Source organism: Poecilia formosa, unplaced genomic scaffold (genome assembly GCF_000485575.1).
Source record: "Poecilia formosa unplaced genomic scaffold, Poecilia_formosa-5.1.2 Scaffold11, whole genome shotgun sequence".
NCBI lineage: Eukaryota > Metazoa > Chordata > Actinopteri > Cyprinodontiformes > Poeciliidae > Poecilia > Poecilia formosa.
This window is the reverse complement of record NW_006799950.1, coordinates 309,901-331,937: the sequence shown is the minus strand read 5'-3', so window position 1 is coordinate 331,937 and position 22,037 is coordinate 309,901. Positions and strand designations below refer to the sequence as shown.

Genomic DNA, 22,037 nt, shown 5'->3' with positions numbered 1-22,037 from the left:
GGGAATTCTGTTGGGGAAGGAACTTTTTTCTTCTTCTTTGTCAAACCCCGAAGTGACAAAACAGCATTTGATCCCATTTCATCAGGGGATGGTCCAGTTTTTTTTGTTTTTTTTTAAATATTGAGTTGAAATAAATAGTCTGCCACACAGAATACCACTTAAATAGGTTATAGTTTGTGGTTGTAAGTAGACAGAAAGTGGGGCAAAAAGTCCATGGTCCTGCAATGAGAGGCACAAACTTAACGAATTTGACATCCAGCTCATGCTTGGTGAGAGAAGCCCAACTCCTCTGTTTAGGGTCTTCCTCTCCCCTGTCATTTGGCCTTTGACGGTCATGCTCAACTGCTTCTGGGAAGAGGGTTTCTTTCTTGCCTCCCTTTCATTCCCGAATGCCTCTTCCCAGCCATTCCCCCTCTTTCAGTTGATGCCACAGTTTGCCACACAAGCCCTGGTGCTCCCCCCCCCACCCCCCCCGTCCCCTGCCTCCCCTCAGCTTCCTCTCCGCCACCCCTCCCCCTGTGTGACTGGCTTCTTTTTGATAACTGACCCCTCCTCGTGTTATTATTCGAACCCACTATTGTATAACATGCCCTTTTATATGAGGTCCCACAAAGGGCCCATTTGATCAGAGGGTTACGGTGTGCGATCGTGAGAAATGCAACTACATGGTGGTAACCTTTGTTTGAGCCAAAATGGTGGGCTGACCTCATCGCTTTTAATGCATAGCTCAGACCATTCAGGCCCAAGTCTCACTTGCTGAGCACATTGAATTCAGTAGCCTGTCACAGATATTGCCCCTCAGTTATCTAGGTTTTCAGCTTGAAGAAGACGAAGGAAAAAACAACAACTTTTTTTTCTTTTTTGAGGGCGTGGAGGGGGCTGGTTGGTATGCTAGCTTCTAGTTTGGAAAACAACCACAAGAGAGCACACAAGCAGCTTACGAAACTCTTTAGTGGTTTTAATATACACTCTACAATAAATATATCCATCATTTGATGTAATTTACATTTTTACAGTAAAAATATATCCGTATACGTAGAAAAACAAAACGGGTTACAAAATTCTCCGAGAGAGCACGTCGACTGAGAGATGCTGTAACCACAGATAGCTGCCACGTCTAGCTTCACTTTTTAACATTCTTTTCAATGCTGTGCTGGCTAACGTCTAACCCTTTATGAGATTTCTTTTTTTTTTGTTGTTTTTTTTTTGAGCTCTCCAGATCGTAAAATGCCCTGATTTAATAGCCAAAGATAGGGGGGGAAATCTCGCTACAGTCTGTAAATAACTAGCAGATTAGATAGTTTACATAAAACCCAGTAACCAAGAAGTGTGTAAGAAGTCCAGAAATGAGGCAAATTAAAAAAAAAAAAAAAAGTGTGTGGGCACTTGAGTTCACACTATGCTTTCTCTTGAAGTGGTTCTTCTGTGTTGTTCCTCTTCAGTGGTTTCGGTCCTCAGCGTCCCCCAGAGCGCTGGTGATGGGAATGTTTAGTCCGCCTGCTGAGAGGCTGCACGGGGACGGGCAGAGGGAGGACGTCGAACGGCCTCCTGTCGCTCAGCAAGTGGCCCCTCGGAAGACGCTTCATGAAGTGGGCCTCCCTCTGGTGCTGCTTGGTCTTCGAGGCCTTCCTCGGGCGGCCCTTGCGCGTGAAGGCCATGTACCAGCCCTCGTACTTGGCGTTCTGCAGGGCTGTATAGTTGTTCTCCAGGACGATCTCGGTGAAGATGCAGTCCTTGCCTCGTCCTTTTCGCTGGGGAGGAAAGAAAAAAAGCGGAGAGGTTGAGCTTTTTTTTTGTTTTTGTTCTTTTTAGGGAGATCTGAAACGTCATCTTTTGCTTCCACACGCTTTCGCTGGGTGGTTTTACGTGCGTGCCATCGACGTGTAAAGAGCCACAGTAAAAGAAAAAAGCATTCAACGTGTCGCTTCATTAAGACCGAGCCACCTTGCCAATCAGCTTCCCTCTCTTGTTCATGCAAATGTAGTATCCCGTCTTCACCCCTTTGATCCGAATGCGACTCCCAAAGGAATCCGTCTCCACTTCCAGCTTAGCTGCACAGACAAAAACAAGATGACAAGATGAGCGTGATACAAATGAAGCAGCAGACTGTTAAAATGATGCTGCTCAGCCCAAGTTGTTAAAACGACATGAATCCCCTCTTTATCTGCCGTGATCCAGCAGCCCGCCTTTAACGAGCAGCATCAAGGGCTTCCAAAATAGCATCAAATGACAGCGATTTCACATGGCCTTGGCTGATGCCGAGGGCCCGTCAGGCTCTGTGCTCTGTGGGCCAGCTCAGACGGGGATAGAGGACAGTGAGAAATGCTGTGGTCAGAGGGACACGACCACAAGCAGCGGTGCAGCGGTCTGGGTTTATGGGAGCGACTCCCACCCCGAGGGTGCAGCCGAAACGAGCGGGGCTGCTGACCTCTGTCTCTGTGAGCCTGAGGAAGGCTTAAAAAGTACACGAAGGAGACAAGTGAAGAGAAAGATGCGAACTTTAACCAGTGCTTATAAACTGAGTCAAGCATCGACTTGCAAGGCAATGAAAATTACCCATAAAGTCGAAGTGGGTAGGAGAGAGCAGGTGGGAGGATGGAGGAGGGGAGATGGGTGGAAGCAGAGCCAGGCCAGGGTTTCTGTCAGACCCTGTGTGGAATTTAATAAGGGACCAACCCGCTGTTAAAATCATGCTTAGCCTTGCATGATCTTTTGTACCTTTTTCAAATATTATTATTTTCTCTGAACTAGTTGAGCTGGCAGTCAAGTTTTTTTTTTTACAATAAGGCTCCCACATGCAGTGCTGTCAAATGAAAAGCAAATTATTAATAAACTATTAATGAGCATTAAAGGTACATTAGTTACTTTTTTTTTTAGTGGGAGAAAATGTCACTAATGTCTTATATTTAGACATCAAATGCTGAGACGTCCTTTAACTGTACTTTCCTGTTACTTTTCACCTTTTCATGATCTACAGTCTCTCTATTAAACAAGTCTGAGTAGGTCGTTTATAAACACATCAAAGTAGCAGACTGGGGAAAAAAAAACATTTTAAAAATGTGTGAAATGGTGAAGCAAAGTGATAATTAAATAACTGTTTATGACTGTAATATTGACACACTGGACTAGGAAAGGTAGCCTTAAAGCATCTATAAAAATCCAGCGGTAATAGAAGTTAAGACGACAAGTTTTAGGCTTCGCAATAAAAATAAAAATAAAAAAAAAGTTTTGTACAGTAGCGTCCAGTTAAATACTCCCCCCCTGGGCATCATTTGTCTCCTCTCTGGCTCTTCGCTGATGTGCTCTAGCCACTTCTTAATGGTTTATGAGCTGCATTCATCATAATTAACAATTTGTTCTGTAATTATTTGTTAACCATCTTAGATGTGCCCTGTTGTATAACAGTATCATAAAATGTTGTTCTAAAGTAGTAAAGAAAATTGTCTTAAATATGGGTGAAACTAATGAGTTGTTTCTTCTATTGTTTAAGCTGCCAAGTGAGAAAAAACAAACAAACAAACAAACACAAAGAATGTTTATTGCTTTAAATAATTTCTAAAATAAAATGTATCATTCTAGAAAATGAAAAGACTCTTCTTTTAATCCACAAATCTAAAATTATTGGGACGATTTTATGCAAAGCAAATGAATGATCAATATGGCTACAGTCATAATTGTTTGACATTCATAATGATGAGTAATGTGAAAATTCAAAAGCTCTTGGAGGCCCCCTGTTGGCCTGGGGGCAAAAAGCAGGAGCTCAGTTTGCTTATGTCTCAGACCTGCTCTACGTACCAAAAAACAAAAAAAACAAACAAAAAAAAAGAAAGATAGAAAAACTCAGCTGACTTCAAGGACAAATCTTCATTTAAGGATTAACACAGTTTGTCCATAAAGAGAGGACTTTCATTCATTAATTTAATGCAACTCTTAACTCTAAGTTTTTATTGTTTTATTGTTTACATTTTTATTGTTTGAAAAGATGCCTTGCACTAAGGGACCAACCCGCTGTTTACTTTGATGTACATTAATGATTCTTCTTTACGAAGCTGCATTTAAAAAAAAAAAAAAGAAAAAAATTACCGGAGAGAATATTCACCTTAATTTTTCTGCCAAAAAAACAACAACAACACACACACACACACGCACGCACGCACACACACACACACACACACACACACATCACCGTGTTATTAAACGAGGATTTATCAGTACAAAGTTGATGTAACAATACACACATGTCGTCCGACTGGTCATCATTATATAGCGTTTCTGCCTACCGTGCACCGCGCCGTCGTCCCCGTTAGCATTGACCCGCTTGTTAGCCAGGACCTGGACGTGCTTCCCACTGGTTCGGCTGTACAGCTGGTAGGTTCGGGTCAGTCTGCGGCTCATGCGGTCCGACAGCCGGCTCTGTTCGGTGACGTGCTGCTTGAAATTAGGAGACGACTGCACAGTGTCCTACCGAGAAAATATGAAACATATGTCATATCGCAGAATTATTATTATGTACTTATTTTATGCCGATAGCTGCATCACTCTTGCGGTCTAACATTGATTTATGGGTGGCCTGTTTTTGGAGACGCGTTCACTCTGATAGGCTGTATTTTATTTTTTTATTTTTTTTTACCACCGATGATCTTTCACCTTTTCATGACTTCTTATTCCCCCCCACCTCCTTGTGCTCTTTTCTCTTTTTTTTCCGCCCTCATCATTTCAACCGTCCTGCAGCCACATATGTTTTAACAATTACCTTTTAGGCTGCAGCTTAACATTTTTCAAGATGTTTGAATAGTTGCCAACAGCCATAGCGCTCATAATAAAATGTTTTCATTGTTACTGCAGCCTGTTGAAGGGAGTTGCTACTTGCCGTTAAGTCATCGGCCAGGTATCTTTTTAAGTTTTACTCAAATTAATAACAACTTTATGCAGCATGATTTTTATTTATTTATTTATTGAACTGGAAGTGGGAGTTACCTGTGCGTAAAAGCAAAGCGCCGCGAACTGGAGAAACCTGTGGCATAAACAGCAAATAAAATAAAAGATAAAATAACTGTTTTGTTTTTTTTTTTTTGCACCAACGGAAAAAAAAAGCATGTTAGAATCTGCTAGCGGCTCCAACACTTACAGATAACCTAACCTCGATGTTCTCAGCCTCATCCTGTAATAGTTCAAATATTGCTTCATGAATACTTCGCTGATTCGGCGTTGGATGCCCTCAGAAATACCATTCCCGTAGATGGGTGCCTTCGGTTTGGTTTGAATCAACCTCCTTGTTGCGCACCGAAAGCCAAACCCATGACAATTAAGAGATCCAGAACTGTCAGGAGTCCCGACGCAGGTCCTGTCCGCAGTCAGGAGGGGAACGTCTGGAAGATTTAGAAGGCGCTGCGACGCTAATCCGAAAAGCGAAGTCTTGTGAAGAGCGTCGCTGTCACCCCAGCTCCTCCATCAAATCCTCTTTGACTCATTCAAGTTGTTCAAACAATGAAACGTTTTTTTTTTTTTAAAGTAGAAATTAATCCCTCTATCGCTCTCGAAGAGTGGCGATCGTTGGTTTCACGAACGGATTTCTGCGCGTCATGGAAAAGATGCTTTTTTCCCCCTGAAGAGTGCGGTCATTTGTGAGGAAAGATGATGCGCGCATCTCCTTAAAATGTGGCAAACAAAGTTGCCTCCGCTGTCAATCTATACGTGCGGGTTGTAAAGTCCCTGCGTCCCCAGTCTTCCACCCACACGCGTGTTCCTTCTTTTCTTTTTTCTTTTTTTTTTCCTTTTTTTTTTGCGGTCGCCTCCAGTCCACATACAGCATCTGTCTCACTCTACATTTAAATACTTTAACTTGCGGGAAAGTCAATATCCTCGGCGAGAGCAGGCGGAGCGTTCAGACTGGAGCCAAGATGAAACTGAATCCTTGTTAGGACGCTCAAGCCTGCAACGATCTGCGTGCGAATCCTTCACCGATTCATACGGAGGGACTCGTTCATCTGTACAGGTGCATCTCAGTAAAAGTGGAGTGTGATCGAAAAGTGAATTCATTTCAGAAAGTCAGTTTTAGAAAAAGTGAAACTCATATATGGACGTGTTTCAAGCAGATTTATGTGTTTCAAGTTATTGTCAAAAACACAGGGAATTACAACATCACATTAGTCCAATAAAATAATTATTTTCATCCAAAATGTCCTTCCAAAAAAGAAAAAAAAAGAAAAAGTATTTGGCCCGAGCTCTTGTCAGTGGAATTACTGCCTTAATGCAATGTAACATTGCAGCGTTGTTGTGCCATTGGTGGCTGTTCAAGCACAGTGATAGCACCGTCATCAAAGCAGGTGTTAGTGCTTTTGGCTGTGTGAGCAGGTCCTGCAGGAAAATAAATTTAGTGTCTCCATAAAGCTGCTCAGAAGAGGAAAGCCTGACGTGTTTCCTGGTAGCCGACTGCTCTGCCTTTACCTGATGAAACACCGTGAACCAAAACCAGCGGATGACACGGCTGCTCAAGTCATCCGCTGGCTTCGGAAGCTTCCCACCGGACGTCGGACGACCTGGATTTTGTGCCTCTCCACTGTTTTTCCTTTAACACTCTCAAACCTCGATTTAGGAATAAAATGCGGCCGCTTTGGACTAATGAGCATATGCAGTTCTTTTTCTGTTTAAGATGCTTCTGAGTTGATCTTGAGTTCATTAGTGGCTAACCATGAGGCCAATTATAGTTTCTCAAGTTCTTTTTCTACAACACTTTTTCCTTCCTCTCAACTTTCTATGCTTGGATGTCTATGATCTGCCACGTCTTTAGCAATAACTTTTTGTGGCTTATCTGCCTTGTGGAGGGTGCTGATGGCTGTCTGCTGGACAAGTCGACAGTCTTTCTTGTCATTGTATAGGCCGTATCTCTATCACGACATGGAAGGAGTTTGGTTCTGCTATGTTACTTTTGTGTTGAATTCCTTCTCTCTTTGGATTTTGCATTTTAGTAGATCCTAGTGTCTACAAATGCCTCTATTTAGATATCGGTGTCGTTCCTTTGTTCATGTTACATCACCTGTGTGTCTTGGTAATGGCCGTTTTGAGCCATCGGCACTTAATTGCTTGGTTCATGCTTCTCAACGGCTTCGAGACTTTTGTATTAATTCGACTCACCTGATGCTGGTCCCATTAATCACCCTCCTCAGAATAAATGCTCCTCTGCTCACTCGCCCCTTTGCCGTATCTCTTCTATTGCAATGCCATTCTTTTTCCCAGTGTTGCTCATCGGTTCCTTTTTGTGCCTATGCGTGACCTTTGGGTTCTTCATTTCAACTACGAAATATTTCAAACATGGCCGTATAGCATGACTTTTCAGTTTTTTTGTTTTTTTTTTGCATAATGCTTTTTCTACATGAAAAACTGAGTTTCATCTAAAGTGACAACATGTGAACACCTGACTTGTACCACCCTCTGTGTAAGGAATCTACTGATTCCACAATTTTGAAATAAATTATTGAAATACGTGATGTTTTCAGTGGACATGCACATGATAGACATGTAGTGAATCTAAGACACATTCTGCTTTTTCTGTGTTTAAAGGCAGATTAGATAAAAATAATAATAAAAAACATAACCAGCCATTATTCCCAATCACATTAATCTCATTCAAGTACAGAATCGCAGAACACTTTGTTTTCTATCAGCACATGGAAAAATTCCCTGGCATGTACTTAAGAAAATCTACAGTTACATTAAGTTATTCCCTTACTGCAGGTTAGAGGTTGTTTGAGGGGGGGAGGTCCCTCAGGATAGGACCCCGACATACTTTTTTTCATCCTACATATTTAAGTAATACGTATTCCATGTGAACGCATGAAGCACAATGGTTTTCACATAACATCCGAAGCCTTTTTTCACATGAATACACATGCTCTCTCACTCACAAACACCCCTCAACGACTGCTTTCGGCCTCGGGTTTGAGCCTGAAAACCTCGTCCGGGGCCTCAAGTGCTACTTTCGCAGCACGGCTTCATACGATACATCATGCAGTTAAACCGTAATTATTCTTCGTGACAACAGAGGTGCAGGGTTTCCTTTAAGCGGACGATGACCGCTGCATGTTTGCACAACAATGCTGTAAATAACTGTCAGCGAGTAATTAATGCCTTTTATGTACATGGCACCTTACAAAGATGTAAATCACAAAGTTCTTTAATGAAAAAGAGAGTAAATATTGAAGTGTAATTTAGAAGACAAAAAAAAAACAGTTCAATGATAAAGATAAAATGGAAATTTAAAGTGATATTCAACCAAGTTTCAAAGAAAAATCCCTTCAAATTAAGAGTGTCTTCAAGACAGCGTAAAAACAAAGGAAAATCATTCAACAGTCGATGTGCTGCTGTCTGGAGAGAGCGATCACTTTGGGTTTTTATGCTTAGGACTATGATTAGAGTTTGGTTTGAAGGCCTCCACTTGGAGAGTGTCTTTGTCTTTGACAGTTAAGTAAAATAGGAAGGTGCTTGACCTCGCATGCAGAGTCTCGAAAGTTAAAGTCAAGATTCTAACATTAACTGTAAAATGAACCGGTAAGCCAATGTAAAGACATTAAAACAGGAGCGTCATAAGCTCTTCTGCTTCTTCCAGTTAAAGAGTCTCGCTCCGCAGTTCTGGATTTTTTTGTTGTTGATGTATGTGAAAGTGCAAAGGGAAATAAGAAGAATGAATGTTTTCGCAACAAACTTATTTGTTTGGAAAGATTTTTTTTAATAGAGCAAACAATTTAGACTAGTAATTTTGTAGCCTTCCTATTATCAGCTTGATTCACTTTTTCTTCTGCGCTCTGTCTGGACTTTCTCCCATTGAAATGGATTTCTCCGGTAGAACTTCAACCGGGCCAATCAGCGAACAGAAGCTGTGAATGATGGATGCTGTTTTACAATTGCAGTCCGCCTGTAGTTTTAGCAATGGTGGCGGAGGAAGTGAACAAAGTCTGTATTGGCCACACTTCCAAATATTGAATTGGCATCAACAGCCGCCTCATGTGGCTCGGCACTTCTTTCTTCCCAGAGGATGGCTGCTTACAGTGCAGGCAATTTCTGGTAAGCTGTGTAGAGTTGAATTTGTGCATTACTTATGTCACAGCCAAACATTAGCCATCCATCCATCCATCCATCCATTTTCTTTACACCCTTGTCCCTTAGTGGGGTCAGGAGGGGTGCTGGTGTCTATCTCCAGCTAACGTTCCGGGCGAGAGGCGGGGTTCATCCTGGACAGGTCGCCAGTCTGTCACAGGGCACCAAACATTAGCCATTGGGTAAAATGTAAAACTGTAACAGAGTCCACACCTCCAGGAAGCAGTCGTTTCTCCGACCCTTAAAGCTTTGGACATGGAGCTGGTTTCTACCAGGCTAGTAACTTTGAGAAATCGACTGGTAAAAACATTAAGATTTCTTAAGTTTGACTAAATGGCAGAAGTCAAACGACCAATGTGTTGCCTGAGTAGGGGTACATCTGTATATTCAGTAAGCCTGAATGTCATCTGCATAAAAGTGACATGAAATAATAATGAAACAATCTAAACTGCAGTAAAAAAGTGAGTCAAAAATAAAAATGATATGCGCCACGTATCAGATCAACATACTCGTTCTGTTGTACATTTTGAAATAACGCTTTTAGCTTACTGTTACACTGAAATGATCTCAATCTGGTCATTTTCTGTGCCCACTTTTGTACCGGGTCTTAATGAGTAAAGAGGAATATTACATGCAACACTTTCCTTGAGGTGCACCCCTCCAATTTTTTCCCTAAACAGACAAGTGACATAACAAGTACAGAAAACTGATGTTGGGAAAACACTTTTTCTCTGATATCACTGGAAAGCTGAATGCAGTTACTGGTACACGATTCAAAATCCAAGAAATTATTTGCTAAGCACAAAAAAAAGGCATTATTTCTGCTAAATATCCAAGAATGTGATGACACCAAAACATTTCTAGCAACATATGTGTCACAATATGCATTTTTTTCTTAATCAGGGCAAAAATATCACAGCAGAGATCTGCAGACGCCAAGCCTTAAATGCAATTATTGTCCCTGTGACTCCGATTTGTAAAGCTTTATAAACGCAGGCTCTCACCCTCCATGTGTGAACATGATGGGAAACTGCTGCACGGAGAGGCAGTATAAGAGTAAATTACATTACATATATAATTATGAGAGTTTGTTCAACATCTTAGCTGTAAATCAGTCATTTTGGCCCATGCTGGAGACTTAAAGGGTGAAAATGGACTGGCTTATTAGTTCCAGCGGGACACTGCAACAAGTGAATTGGCCATATGGAACAGTTCAGCACTTTGTTTTAATCCTGTTTGAAGCAACAATTAAAATATCTTGAAATAAATTCCACGTGAACGCCATTAAACTTCAAAAGCGCACACTTATCTGACTAAAAGCAAATTATGCAAAGAAATTAGGCAAAAGAAACCTGGAAACTTTAGATTAATCATCTCTTCAGAAACTGAACTGTTGCAGCTTCATATTAAATGTTTTCTGTTTTAGGGTTAGACCAACTGAGACTTGAGATAATATGACATTTATTGTTTTCTTAGCTGCATATTAAGTCAGACTATTTTATATGCCAGTGTAGGCTGCGCAAATTCTGCCTAACAGTTAGCAGGTGTGGCTATTTTTTAACACATGAAAACTCCTGGTGCCTTTTGCTGACTTAAATCTCTGACATTTCTCAGAACATTTTTAAAAGTGCTTATAAATATTCTGATAACTATTGTTACTCCAATTCCCAGACTTTTAATTTGCTGCCAGGAACCCACACATTTAGGTCAAGTGTGAAGAAAATCCTGAGCAGATTTTAAAATTCAGACGGTCACGATGATGTGATGTGATGTAGAGTTCAGACAGTGAATCTACATCATAATTGGAATAAGGCTGACTCTCAGCTGGCCATCTTTGCCCCTAACATGCTCTTATTGCTAAACCAAACACCCAATCTTTTTTGACCAGTCAACTTCAATTCTAAGCTAAGACAGGACTTAAAAACAGCTGCACTCGTCTGTGTGGAGCTTAAAGTCAGGGACTGTCAATGTCAGCGAGGTGTTTAGAAATTAAATCAGCTATAAAGTTTATAGAAGCTTCAAGAAAGGACGCCGTATCATCTGCAGAGGCATGTCGTCGTTCAGTCAGTCCGGCACCAATAGGGTCGCTCTTTCAAGGAACGTGCAGGATTTAGAAATGTTGGCATTTAGGAATCTCCAAACTGCAGAGCTGTGCAACACCTACTGCTCTCTCTAGCATAAACATTGTGTCACAACGGGTGTCATCTTTTGTTCCTAAATTGATAGTTAGTTGTTGTTTATAGTAGGGCTTCTTAAGGTTCCTGGATGATAAAGTGAATAATTTAACATTTTTTTTACATCTCCAAAACGCTGAAGCATTTTTCTCCAATGTTCTGACAAGATATGTTCAAACACGTGACAATTATGGTGCACTTCTGGGTTTTGAGGAGTGAAAGTCAGTTTCTTGTAAAAGAGTAAATAAAATATATTGTAATTTTTAGTTGTTTTTTATTTGTACACATTTCTGTATTTAATAACGTGGTGATTAGAGATTTACAGTAAAGGCAGAGAGAGAGAGAAAGAGAGAGAGAGAGAGAAAGAGAGAGAGAGAGAGAGAAACAGCTCTCTATGTCTGAGTCAATCACTGATTTGTTTCACAGTTTTGTGTCTACAATTAAATTAGTTAATTTCTTCAAAAACACAATATATGTAAATATATTTAAAAGGTTAATATCTGTACACAAATTGAAATCAGAACGGACTAAATTCAGTATCGTCAGAGATTTACAATATTGAAGACTGGCCAAAACATTTCCAGTCAGTCCATTTCCGGTTTAGATTGGACGTCATTTAGCTGAGAAGAAGGCAGGAACAGCTCTAGATCAAATATTTAATCATCCTGGGAACAAAGAAGCATCTTTACTGGAATAGTTATAAATATGCTGCGAAAATACCAAATTGGAACAAATCTAATATACTGGATAAAACAGGCTCCGTTTCACACTTTTTTCTTTTTTTTTTTTTTACATGTGGATGATTGTAAGCTTTCATTTTGAGATTCAAAATCCCTGTACTCAGTTGTTGACTCCATTTACTTTAGCTATGTACGATAATCAGGTGACAAAAGCAGAAACTGACAAAGTTGTTTTTGTTTTCCGTGTCGGCGCCCTTCTTATTTTACAAAGGGATTAAAAGTGCAGTAAAGTGGATTTGTTTGGAGAGCACTTGAACGACCTTTCATAAACGTTTCTCCACTTTATTCTACTGTACCTTAGTGCGATCCTGTTAATCAGCACTGACTTGACGCTAACAGGCTCTGACCCACATTAACACCTCGGTTTTTAAAACCAGCCTGGAAACATTTGGTCCTGCTCTGCACGCCCCGTGCAAATCCTCTGTTCAGCAGTCATCGACAACAGCCACTCATAATTTAGAAAAGCTTCAGTCTCTGCAAACGCAAGAGCGGCCTGTCAGGAGAGTTTAGTTAAAATTCTCCAGACTGAACATGAAAGGTTGCTGCTGAAACCTGATCAAAAGCTATCATTATTTCCCCCCTCTTTGCTTTGTTACATACCTAACTGTCGGCCGCCTGGATCCTCCAGCGAGAAGCTTTTTGGCCGCCTCAAGAGAAGAGTTGAAACAGGACCAAGCTTTGCCCCAGATTGTTTTTTTTGTTTTTTTTTTTTTATTAGCCTCCTAGTTTATCTCATTTGAATCCTAATTTGTTCATAAAGTCTTACACGTGACTATCGTTGAACACAAAAAGTCCCAGAGCAGACCACAGCTATTAGTTTCCCGGGTCAATGGAAATGGTGAATAAAAGTAAAAGAAAATAAGCAAATAGTAAGTTTGGGTGTGTTAGGCTGGGAGGAAAGAGTGTGATGGTGTAATTCACTCTGTGTCCTGCTAGTCCTTCTCTTTGCCCAAACCTCAGTGGCTTTTGAGAAGAAAATCTCTCCAACCACCTGTTGTAATTATGCGCTGCTGCTTTGTTGCAACAACCTGAACCACATAATGGGCCTCAAACCGCATCACCTCGACAGCAATTTACCTTGAGCTGGCCCGGGAGCGTGCTGGCTCACATCCAGAGCGTCACAGAAAGTCACAGTTTGTTTCTAGCGCAGGAGGAAGTGGAAGACGGCTGCACCGATGAGCCTGAAACACTTTGGCTCTTTGATATAATGCTCACCGAGTTTTAAAACTTTGCCTCACTGTCATATCTAACAGGCAAACAGACTCAATTTTTTTTAGTCCAATACATTTTCATAGCTGGGTTGGGAGTTCTAAGTAGTTGTCAATATTTTATGACCTACCTTTAATATTTTCATTTTAGGAGAACAGTTGAGGATTGTTAATCTCATTTTATTTGCTCATCTTCTTTGCCCAAAAGTAACTTATCGCCACAGCATGTAAATTTAAATATTTGTTAGCGTTAGACAGTTATAAAAAGTAAGTTCCAGTCTTTTAAAAATAATGTTGTAACCATGGCATGCAGAAGTAAGCACTGCCATCTTGGATTGGGCATCTTGGATTGGGTCTGGAATCCCTGTCTGGGGTGTTGGACAAGGAGTTTGCATCTTCTTCCCAAACGTGTGTGTGTTCTCTCTGGGTAATCTGGCTTTCTCCACAGTACACCAACATGACTGTAAGGGTATGTGTTGACTCTAAAATTGCCCTCAGGTATGGGGAATAGACTGTGTGACTTATCCAGGATGTGCACTTCCTCTCACCCACGTACTGGTGGAGAAAGGCATCATCCACTACCCTGTAAGGATAAGCAGGAACAGACAATGGATGGATGTTTTGTGTATTAAAAAAATGAAAAGGTGCAATTCTATTGTGTTTGTTCCACAACCGGTGGGTTTCCAGTTCGATCCCCACTCTGTCCACCCATGTTGTTGTGTCCATCGGCAAGACACTTCACCCATCGTGTCTCCTGGTGGCGCTGGTGCATGGCAGACTCACCTCTGTCAGACTGCCACAAGGCGCCTGTGGTTACTGTCCAAAAGATTGCCACCATCAGTATGTGAATGTGTGAGTGAAGGAGTGAATGACAGAATGTAAAGAGCCATTGACAGTTTTCCAGTTTGATGCTTCCATCACCACTGGTCTCCATGAATGGGTAGTTTGGTAGTCAAGGCAACTTTCGCCAATGTCCTGCAAGAAGAGATCTTATCTGCAGTAGAGATCTTATGTCCCCAAACTCTCTTGAGGTGATTAGAAACCTTCTTGGTAGCAAGGCCTTGGTGGTGGATGAGATTCACCTGGACTTCCTTAAGGGGGTAGTTACCCTGGATTGGCAGATCTGGGTGGTGGTTGAGTGTTTTCCAATTGCAGCAGGATCACACTCCTAAGACAGCCAGGTACGGTCTCGAAACACCACTTGCCACATGCCACTAAATATATCTTGCATTAATTAGTACCATGTGCTTTTCACCGATTGATCAGTGAAATTGTTGGCATAAAGAAGTGAATGGGTCACTAGTCACAAGGCTAACACATGAACAGATAACCTGAATCGTCATGTCTCACACTTCAACCATGTCTCTCATCAGCCTAACATATTCTTTAGATGGGGGAGAAACTCGGAGTACCCAGAGAGAACCCTCGTCAGAACGCTTCTGGTCAAGACTGGAACACAGAGACTTCCTGCTGCGAGGAAGAGCCACCATGATTCCCACATTAGCAAAGCTCTGTTAGAGTCGTCAACACCAGAAAAGTTCAAGTAGAATTCTGACGGATTTTTATGACCAAATTGGGTTTTTGGTCAGCTCCCATGTTCGAATATTGAGTATAAATATTGAGCACCATAAAGTATGCATGAGAAAAATAAATAGTTAGTCCTTCAATGAAATTAGCCAATAAACAAATTGGATTTCATTCAATCAAAACCACGCTTTGTATTGAAATTTTGCCATCAAAATGAGAGTTTTGGGAGGGGGAAAGTAACTGTTTTTGTGATATACCACAGAAATGAGGCTGTATAAATGTGGGAAGGTGGAGAGGTTAGACATCACCTGGAGCGCTCCAGTCGCACACACACACACTGGTGGTTAGCGAAGACTGTGTGTGGGTGGTGTCACTCTGCCGGAGCCTGAGAAAATTGTAGCACTGAGAAAAGCTGGAAAATCCAGCGTTTCAAGCTGCATCTGAAGTACCTATTCGTGTTTGAGCGGCGATCTTGAATAAGTCTCTAACTGGATGAAATGACTGTCTGGGAATGACCTCGGTGTGTAGAAGTGATTAAGGGACGCAGTTTTGCATAACGACTTTGAGCGCGGTGTTCCCAGTGACATTAAAGAAGTTCTGGTGAAGTTCTTTACCAGTTGTCGAGCACACGGACACTGTTTTTCAGTTTTTAGCTGCTGTTTTATGTGCTCCAGCAATAACAGTATCACACACTCAGACTTATGGAACTTAAAAATATAAGTAATTTAGCTGGAAAACCAAAAAGCCCTGCAGTGGCTTCTCCATCGACATCTGGATGGAAAGAAGTGTGTGTGTGAGAGAGAGAGAGAGAGAGAGAGAGCAGTTGTGTGCAGCAAAACAAAGCTGCAGCAGAAAGCTTGTCGTTAGCTCAGTCTGAGCAGGCTACCTTTTAGACATCTTGGATGTTTTCTGCTGAATTTAAAGCCTTACCCACCCTCTTTAGCGCGGTTTACTCTTGTAAACACGTAGAAAGTAGCATTGAAAATGCTCCAACAAAGTCAATGAGAGCGGACATTGTTAACGTCGTGGGGTTGGTGCCCAACATCAGGTAGCCTCTTCACAGTTCCTCACCCGTCTGTTCGTTCTTACAAATTGTTGCTCTTTTTCTGTCACTTTGTTCAAACTGTGCATTTTCAAGTTTATCTTCATTTTTCTGCTCATTCTAGTGTAATCCCTCCCCCCACTCTTTCTGCCTTTTTTATTTTTTTCATTTCATGCGTTAGGCAGTGGACAGCCAGAGCAATGGCTTTACCAGACCTACCTGTAGGGCTGCTTAAGGCGGCTCTTTCATCTGGGCTCTGGAGAAAGAAGCCCCTGGCCCTAAAACAGCTGTGTGGAGCTGGGAGTGAGAGGACTGTGAAAAAAAAGGCAGAAAAGAAAGAAGGGAAATTCAGTGGTCTTCAGGGAATCCTGCCTCCGTATGCCTCTTTGCTCCTTTCCCCCCCTTATTTCTCTTTGAGTCCACCTTTCTCCGCCTCCTTCATTCTTAATTTATATGTTATCTTCACTGCCCAACAAAAGATTTGATTAAACTATTTTAAGCCATTTTGATTCTGTCTCCTGGGTTCAATCTGTCCTTTGGGCAAATGAGATTATTCTTCAGGTATATGTTCCTGGTATTATTTGTTTCTCTCTGAACAAGCTTATTTTACTTAAAAACCCAACATAATGTGCCATTTTATTAGCATTAACCCATAAAGGTAATTTGGAGTACAGTGAATTTTAATGAGGGCGGTAAAAGAAATATTAAAACAGGTCCATGTATCGCAGATTTATTTGTTTAACAGTATTACTAGAAATACTTAAGCACCACATGTAATTTTGGATACTTAAGCCCCAAATTATTCATGCATCTGATTGGATTAATATTTGAATTTATTGTCATTAAACCAAGAAATCGGTCACTCAAAAGATGACTAAAGCAGTGTAAAACGAGTGCCAGTTTAACAATTGCTAATAAATTATCCGTTTGTATGTCAAAAATTACCATCATCACAGCAATCAGAGCCTTCTTACAATTGCTGATCAGATTTTTGTTTATTGATCAGAAATAATTTTGATGAATTATGTCTGACACTGAGTTTTCTTGCCAACTGTACTTAATTCTACCAGCAGACATTTTGAACGGACAGAGAACACACAAAAAATAAAAATTGATGTGCAGAATTTTCTTACATGATTAACTTTATGCTCACAAACAACTCGCACAGTTGCCGTGGTTGTCGTACTGATGACATAGCTTGCTGTTTGAGGGGTTGCAAGAACTGCATTGACTCCCGTTCCATTAGTAAAAATAACCAACTATGAAATGAAATCCACATGGATTTAATCGCCACATCTATTGACCAAAATTTTGCTTCATTATTTAGGAAAGAATATTTTTTCCTATCTGACTAAATGTGGCAGAATGGCTCTAATTCCTCCTACTCTTTGACAACAACCCTCACCTCGGAGTATAAAAATGTAAACCTAATGTTGCACAATAATAATAATAATAAGACTTGGTAAGACTTTGCACTTTCACTTGTAACATTTAAAAGGTAAGAGCAACTTATTTTCCTGATTACTTCAATAAGTTTTTTGTATGAAGGATAATAAAGCAGTTAGCAGCGTCTGTCATGTAGAATGTAATAGCAATTCTGAGACAATCTACCAAAAATCCTCCGTGAAAAAGTTTTAAAATGGTGCGATTCAAACTTGTTGCTTTTAAAAGAATTAGATCAAACAATCTCTGTTTTGTCCAGAGTCTTAGAAGCCACTTAACAACGGGGAATTTAACAGTAAGTCAGCACTTTGGGATTTCTGTTTGAATATTCCTACAGCGCTGGTTCTTCTTGCAGTTTAAAGCATAGTTTAGAGGATGTAAAAAACTGATCCGTGAACTGCGTGCTCCTTTTTTTCCCCCTCCATTTTTATCTTTCTTCCCCAAGAGAATCGGCAGACAGAAAGAGACTGCCAGACTTCAAAATCTCGAAGAACAGAGTAAGATGAAAAGATGAGAGATGTGGGAGGGAGGGTGACTCGACTGGCTTGGTATGGCAGGTAGCAGAGCGAGGAAACAGAGAAAGGAAAGGCCGCTTTGAGGAACAGACGAAGAAGAAAGTCGGCAGAGGACGTGGCTGGTGTTGAGTGCTGTTGTGTTTGTTTAGTTCTCTTCAAAGGTAAGCCTAATTATTTTACCATGCTGGGTCTGCAGGGACTTCAGGATTCATGGGCTCCTTTCAGCTCCTATCTCCTCCGACTGAGGACTTAACCCTTTGTCTCCCACTGAGCACTGAAAGGGCCGGTCAAGCAATGTCATGTTCAGAGGAGCATAGGGCCTGTTAACTAAATACTTTGACTTTAAGAGCTATTTGGAAATGTTTACTTGTTCTTTGCACATATAATGCTGTGAAAAAGTATTTGCACCTCACACATTTTTTTCTGTTTTTGATTTTTATCACATTGTTTCAGATCATTTAACAAACATAACTTGAGGAAATTCAAAATGCAGTTGCAGTCATTGCTCCATAAGCCTAACGACTGATTGTCCCCTTGATGGCAACAACTGTCATCAAACAGTACTGATAATTGGTAGTCCTCTGGACTTAATCAATCGTATACAGGTACGGAACATTTACCATTTGCTGCCGTTCTTTGGATCATTGTTTTGCTGCCTGATTCAAGTGCGATTGAGTTTAAGGCCACGAATGGATGGTCAAACCTTCTCCCGCAGAAGTTTCTGGTAGAGTGCAGATTTCATGACTTCATCAAACATGACAACTGATTGGTGCTTTGCTACCTCTACTCAAGTAGCAGTGGAAATTATTGTCAAAATGCAACCGATTAATACTGATTCTTGACGACTGAATTGCAGCTGACAAAGATAATTTATAAACTTTACATTAAATTAGTTGAGATCTGCAAGGCTGAGACCAACGTAGCCGGGTTAGCGGAGGCCTGGTGATTGTTTCTCGGTTTATTCCCAAGGTGGACAGCGACGGAGAGCGACGGAAAGGTGGACAGGTAGGTGGAACGTGACAATGAATCCAGGTAAGTGTGAGGAGCGGGAATGAGACTGGAAGGAATCAAGTGGTAGGAGGAGACGAGGAACCAGGAATCCCTCAGGGGAGTCATCTGGCGTTCACCTTAGGGAAGCCGGTCTTCTAAACGTTGCCCCTGGTTGTCACCTGATGAGCTCCAGCTGGATCCAATCCTGGCTTTCACGCCCTGCAGAAGGAGAAGGTGGGAGAAACACTCATTCACACACAGGATGCTTACAGCTCAGAGATGCCAGCAATGGTGTTCTTTTACTGAAATGACAAATTTTCCAGATACTAAAAAACATTAACTTATTGCCAAAAAACGTCAGGTTTTTTCTTTCCTTCTTTTTTCCAGCATTTGGACTGTTTTTAGAAACAGACCCAAATGGAAATTCAAAAACATGCAAAAAGTTAATTTTGCCTAATGGATCCACTTTAAACCAAAGAGACCGTCGACACATTTTGACAAAATTAAAAAGTATAACAACATGATGTCCAGAAAGGGCAAACAAGCTTTCAACTTTTACACGTTAATTTGTCCATTTCGAGTGTGTCTCTGTAAAGAAAATTAAATAAATACATCAATATAAGAATATTTTATTTGCTTCATTTAGTGTTATACAGCTCTGGAAAAAAATTAAGGGAACACTTAAAATGATCAGTTTTTCTGATTGTACTCTTTATTGGTAAATGTTTGAACATTGTTCTTTTATTCTATGAGCTACTGACAGCATTTCTCCGAAATTCCAAGCAAAAATTTAGCATTTATTTGCAGAAAATGAGAAATGGTCAAAATAATGAAAAAGATGATGAAGAAAACAACTTCATATTGATTTAGAAGCAACAACACTGATGTTTTAACTCAGGAAGAGATGAGAAATCTACATGTGGTGGAACAACCAGGAGGGTTTCAGTGGGTTCAGCACAGTGGTCTCTTCATTTTTCACTGAGCCGTATGTTAGAATGACAAATATTACTAATTTGGATCTGTTGTGGCGTTTTGTGCCAAACATGAATGTGAACGCGTGCATGTGCCCACAGTTCAGTTCAGCACAGCTTCACCTGTGAATTGATTTAGCAGGAGGTAAAATGGCCTCACAAATTGTTCTGTCACAAACATAAATAAACAGGACATAAATGTAACGACACTAAACCTTACTGAGGTGCTGGTATGCAGGTAATCAGACTCTGTTTCTGTCATCAGGCCAGGTTTAGCTGTCTTTACGCTAACAGGCTGCTGTTAGCTTAACAGCCTGTTAGCTAGTAGCTAACAGCTAGCTAGCTGTTAGCTACAGAGTCGTTACCAGGAAATAACGACACTAAACCTTACTGAGGTGCTGGTATGCAGGTAATCACACTCTGTGTCTGTCACCAGCCCAGGTTTAGCTGTCCATTCCCGTTTGTCTGTACGCTAACAGGCTGCTCTCCTCTTAAGCTCCCGTACATCTGAGTCCAATAACCAGGTTCGTCCACATGGCCGAGAAACCAGATTTCACTTTGTTTCAAGTTCTTTTTAATTTAGAAGTCACGGTAAATGCTCACATTTACTAGACGTTTGACACATTCATAACACATCTACGAACATGGAGTTGACATCTGTGGAGCACACTTTCTCAGTACATCTGGACCGTGGCCGTTTAATTATGACAGCTGTGACTCAGCTTACTGCGTGTTTGTAGGAAATTTAGATAGTTCGCGCATTAACATAATTAACTCCGGGAGGATTCAATCTTCCAAAGGGTTTTACATTTGCTCCGGACTCACTCGCCTCGTAGGAACAAAAGCATGAGGATAAAGAACAATGAAACCCACTGACTCCGTCAAATAAATTGTACAGCAGAAATGGTGTCAGTGATCTTGTTTGCTCAGACCTGGCAGGCACACAGCAGATCGGTTTACATCGAATGGGAATGCCACTCACTATAGGAATTTATATGTGTTATTACTGTGGTCTAGACAGTCTTAGACAGATGTCATGGAGATGTCAGACTGGACCTGCTCCATGAAGGGGGCTGAACGTTTTAAAGCAGGTGACAAAGTGCAAACAAAGAGGTGCGTATTTTTTTAAGGAAATTAATAATTATAAAAATTTTAAACAAGCTTACCTTGTAATTGCTAATGTTTTTTCTTTCAGTAGACGTAATAATAAAAAAAACACTGTAAAACAACGCTGACAGCTTTAGCAGTAGCAAACAAATTCATTCTCTTAAAACAAAACAAAAAAAAACACAAGTCAAACAAGTTTCCCTCGTCTGCAAACCACTTTCAACTTTCTTTTTAAAGAAAAACAATAAGTTAAGGGTCTTAAACAGATTAAATGACTTGTAAGATTTCCTGCGGTGTGACAGCACCTCGGGTCACTTTTCTGGGAATTCCATTTTCTGGTCCATAACTACCAATAATACAGACTAAAGCTTGTCGAGGTATAAAACGAAATAAATACTCGGAGGGCTCGCAAAGTCAAACTTTCATCTGCTGAACAGTTCCAGATTTTACCTCTTAATGGGATCACAGTTTTAAGGCTTTGTGCGGCGTTTTGAAGCCATAAAGTTGACATGTTCATTGTCTGGAGGAATAGCTGATGTGGTATAAACATGATATAAACTTAGCAAAGAAAACACTAAAAACAAGATATGAGGTCTTAGATTTAAAATGCACTTGAGACATTTTACTGTTTGCACTTTAAGCTGTATATCCGTCATGAGCATTGGCTTCACCGGACGTTATTTTAAATAAATCAATGTGCCAACAATGACTTCACTGAGGCTGAGCAATGAATTTTGATGCGATTGTCGAGAATAAAGCCATCATTCACAAACCAAATATGTCAAACACATTAAGTAATCTAAATCCACAGATAGATGTGCTTACGGTTTAATCATTCGTTCAGCTCTTATGAAGTTCAGTGTTTACCATGGAGACTGCTGACAGGAGTTATCACTTTCTTGTAGCACCAGTCGGCTAATATCTCCACCAATCTTCAGATTTGTGAGTTTTTAGTCGTTTTAAACCTTCGAGCAGCAAATTAATGTCAATAGAAAACAATAGATTTTTAGTCATGTGATGTTAACCTTCCTGTCATGTTTTTGTTATAAACTGTGAACTTTTGGAATAGCTGCATCTCCACCAAAGGATCGTTTACGTCACCATGAACGGAGACGGCTGGTCACCAGCTGGTCAGCATGGTGGTGGTAGCGAATCGGTGAGAGTCTGTGCTGCTGCCAGAGCTAATATTGGATCGTGCAAAAGGAATAATGAAGGAGTCCAGACTCC

General features: G+C 40.8%; 1 protein-coding gene and 1 long non-coding RNA gene across 2 annotated transcripts; one reads left to right on the top strand and one right to left on the bottom strand.

Annotated features, from left to right (window-relative positions):
* Window positions 1–27: 27 nt before the first annotated feature.
* fgf8b (fibroblast growth factor 8b) lies at window positions 28–7,863 on the bottom strand. Its single transcript, XM_007543032.2, has 5 exons — window positions 5,129–7,863; window positions 4,978–5,014; window positions 4,281–4,461; window positions 1,945–2,051; window positions 28–1,751 (listed from the first exon to the last, which is right to left on the bottom strand). Exons 1-5 carry the CDS (start codon window positions 5,185–5,187, stop codon window positions 1,455–1,457), a joined length of 681 nt encoding a protein of 226 aa, XP_007543094.1. The 5' UTR covers window positions 5,188–7,863; the 3' UTR covers window positions 28–1,454.
* On the top strand, window positions 1,985–22,036 carry LOC107834581 (uncharacterized). The gene is made up of 3 exons (XR_001660377.1): window positions 1,985–2,767; window positions 10,311–10,316; window positions 22,025–22,036. It is a non-coding gene; the product is annotated as an uncharacterized LOC107834581 (long non-coding RNA).
* The last annotated feature ends 1 nt before the right edge of the window (window position 22,037 follows it).